Source organism: Lottia gigantea (genome assembly GCF_000327385.1).
Source record: "Lottia gigantea unplaced genomic scaffold LOTGIsca_103, whole genome shotgun sequence".
In the NCBI taxonomy this organism is placed as follows: domain Eukaryota; kingdom Metazoa; phylum Mollusca; class Gastropoda; family Lottiidae; genus Lottia; species Lottia gigantea.
In genome coordinates, this window is record NW_008706824.1 from 527,117 (window position 1) to 530,136 (window position 3,020).

The following is a 3,020-nucleotide window of genomic DNA, read 5'->3' on the forward strand; positions in this document are numbered from 1 at the left end:
ATCACTAGTCCAGAGTTTAGCAGTACCTTTGTTCAAGAGTAATGCAATTGAAAAACTCTGACAACCACCTATAAGACCTTCCAAAATGAATTTCTTCAAACAACCTCAAAAGAACCCCTCTAATAATACGACCTTATGAGAATCGAAAAGATTCTCCTTCAATATAAATGACCGTCATGAGATCACATACATTTACCACTTAGAGATACAAGAGCACAAACCCTGACCAGCCTAGAGATACAAGAGCACAAACCCTTACCACCCTAGAGATACAAGACCACAAACTCTTACCACCCTAGAGATACAAGACCACAAACTCTTACCACCCTAGAGGCCTTAGACAACAAACCCTTACTACCGTAGAGATACAAGACCACAAACTCTTACCACCCTAGAGATACAAGACCACAAACTCTTACCACCCTAGAGATACAAGACCACAAACCCTTACCACCCTAGAGATACAAGACCACAAACTCTTACCACCCTAGAGATACAAGACCACAAACTCTTACCACCCTAGAGATACAAGACCACAAACCCTTACCACCCTAGAGATACAAGACCACAAACCCTTACCACCCTAGAGATACAAGACCACAAACACTTACCACCCTAGAGATACAAGACCACAAACCCTAACAACCTTAAAGGTACAAGGCCACAAATCCTTACCATCGTAGAGATACAAGACCACAAACTCTTACCACCCTAGAGATACAAGACCATAAACTCTTTCCACCCTAGAGATACAAGACCACAAACTCTTACAACCATAGAGATACAAGACCACAAACTCTTACCACCATAGAGATACAAGAACACAAACTCTTACCACCCTAGAGATACAAGACCACAAACTCTTACCACCCTAGAGATACAAGACTACAAACTCTTACCACCCTAGAAGTAGTATAAGAGTGAAATAAATTCCTTTCATACATTACAAATCCAATTTGTTTGTTTCAAATATCTTTCTATTTGCCGGAACTCTTCCTCCTTTAATAGATCGTCTGATATAATGTCTTATAAAAGGATTAGTGGGCGAATAAACTTTTCTTTTTCAGTATGTTTCGGAACCATTCTAGTAGTTTCATACCATTCTTCTTCAACCATTTCTTTATCGTAATGATACAAATAATACCAACCCTTAAAAGATAAAGATGGAGTCGTTAGATTATTGGACATATTTTGGAACTCTTCCTCCTTTAATAGATCGTCTAATATAATGTCTTATAAAAGGTTTAGTGGGCGAATAAACTTTTCTTTTTCAGTATGTTTCGGAAACATTCTAGTAGTTTCATACCATTCTTCTTCAACCATTATCGTAATGATACAAATAATACCAACCCTTAAAAGATAAAGATGGAGTCGTTAGATTATTGGACATATTTTGGTTTACAACTTCTTCCGTTACTTGGTTATATTTTATCAAACAACTTCCAAGACATAACGTATCTCTTTTTGCATATGGTTCCCATTCATGTCTTAAAGATTCCCAGTTATCTTTGGTGTATTTTGCAACATTGATATCAGTGATCTTTCTCAAATTCATTGGTAGATTAGATGAATTATCCCATGCCGCTAAACTAGATGTTTCATGTTGATAGGAACACGTGAAATTAATATGTTGTAAATAATTACCCTTTATTTCTTTCTGTCTTTTCCATTTTTTCTGTAAATCTTCATCTGTGTATGGATTAGATAAAGGTAAAGATAGAATTCATCTGGGTGTTTTTAAAGGGCATTGTGTTATTTCTTTATATTTTTAAGCACGATCCAGTTATCAAAATTGCTACCGTTATGAGAAACTAATATTAATCTCTTTTTATCATATTGACCTACAAATATTTCTACTATATTCATTAGTTTATCATAAAATTCTTCTGGAACATTATCTGTAGGATTTAAATCTGGAAAGAGATTATTTATTCTGTTTAACATTTTTCTCAGTTTTTATAAATTAATTAACGTACACGCATAAGGAATTGCTTTACGCGTTTCACTCTCTGAATATGTTTCACAATCCCAAGCAAATAACCCAACATCACTTATACACTTAAACACGTTTAGTTTCAGAGAGTTTTTGTGTTACTGCGTTATCGTCTCTACACGTTTTCCATACTTGTTCATAATTATCTTCTATTTCTTTAATACCCAAACTTTTTTTATTTCTTCTTATAAGACAGAAATGTGAGTTGTGTAAATATAAAACCCAATCTAATTCCTCTTTTACAATTGTGGGGCGCAAATTTCTATTATTATGAGTATAAATTTGAAATGAAATATCACATTTATTATTGAATTCATTTATTCTAGCAGATGTCATCACTCCTTTTCTATTTGCTTTTGAGAAACCATTGATGAAATTTTGAAATTCATTTGTTAAATCTTTGTTTAAAACATAGTTTACACATTTGATAAAACAGTTACCATCTGTTGGTATGTAACAATTTTCACCTATATATTCATTTATTTTTTTGAGTAGTTCCGTTTCTCTTCCAACTTTTGATCTTTTAATTTCTTTAAAATTGTCTTTAAGTAAAAAGATACTTCCTGTAAAGTACCAATCAGAAGGGTCAGATTTTTCTTCCATATTTCTACAGATAGTATGAAACGTTTCGGCATTAAAACCAAGAAGTTTCATAAATTGTTTGTGCTTTCCATCTTGAAATATCTCTCCATCTATTTCAATTTGTCCTTTAAATGTTAAAAATTTATTGGAAACAGCCTTGATAATATTTGAAAATAACACGTTTTGTTATCTTATCATCTAATTTAGATATTAATGATTTTAAATTTTCTAATTGAGTTTTATCTACTACATTTAGTAATTGTTGTTTAATACCAACTATTTGTTTTTGTATTTCACTATTATCAATAAGTTTAGTTTCTAATGTTGTTAATTATCTTCACTTATACCTGGATTAATATTGGCTATTAGTTGTTTAAGATCTACTTTTTGTTTTGTAATCTTATCATCTAAATTAGATATTAATGAACTTAAAGGTTGTAATTGA

General features: G+C 32.2%; 1 protein-coding gene across 1 annotated transcript in view; it reads right to left on the reverse strand.

Annotated features, from left to right (window-relative positions):
- Positions 1–2,059: 2,059 nt before the first annotated feature.
- The window catches only part of LOTGIDRAFT_170755 (hypothetical protein), a gene marked incomplete at both ends in the record, with an annotated part of 2,735 nt that continues 1,774 nt past the window's right edge, over positions 2,060–3,020 (reverse strand). The window contains one exon of the mRNA XM_009046592.1: positions 2,060–2,731. Coding sequence (XP_009044840.1) covers positions 2,060–2,731 — 672 coding nt within the window. The remainder of the gene's footprint in view (positions 2,732–3,020) is intronic.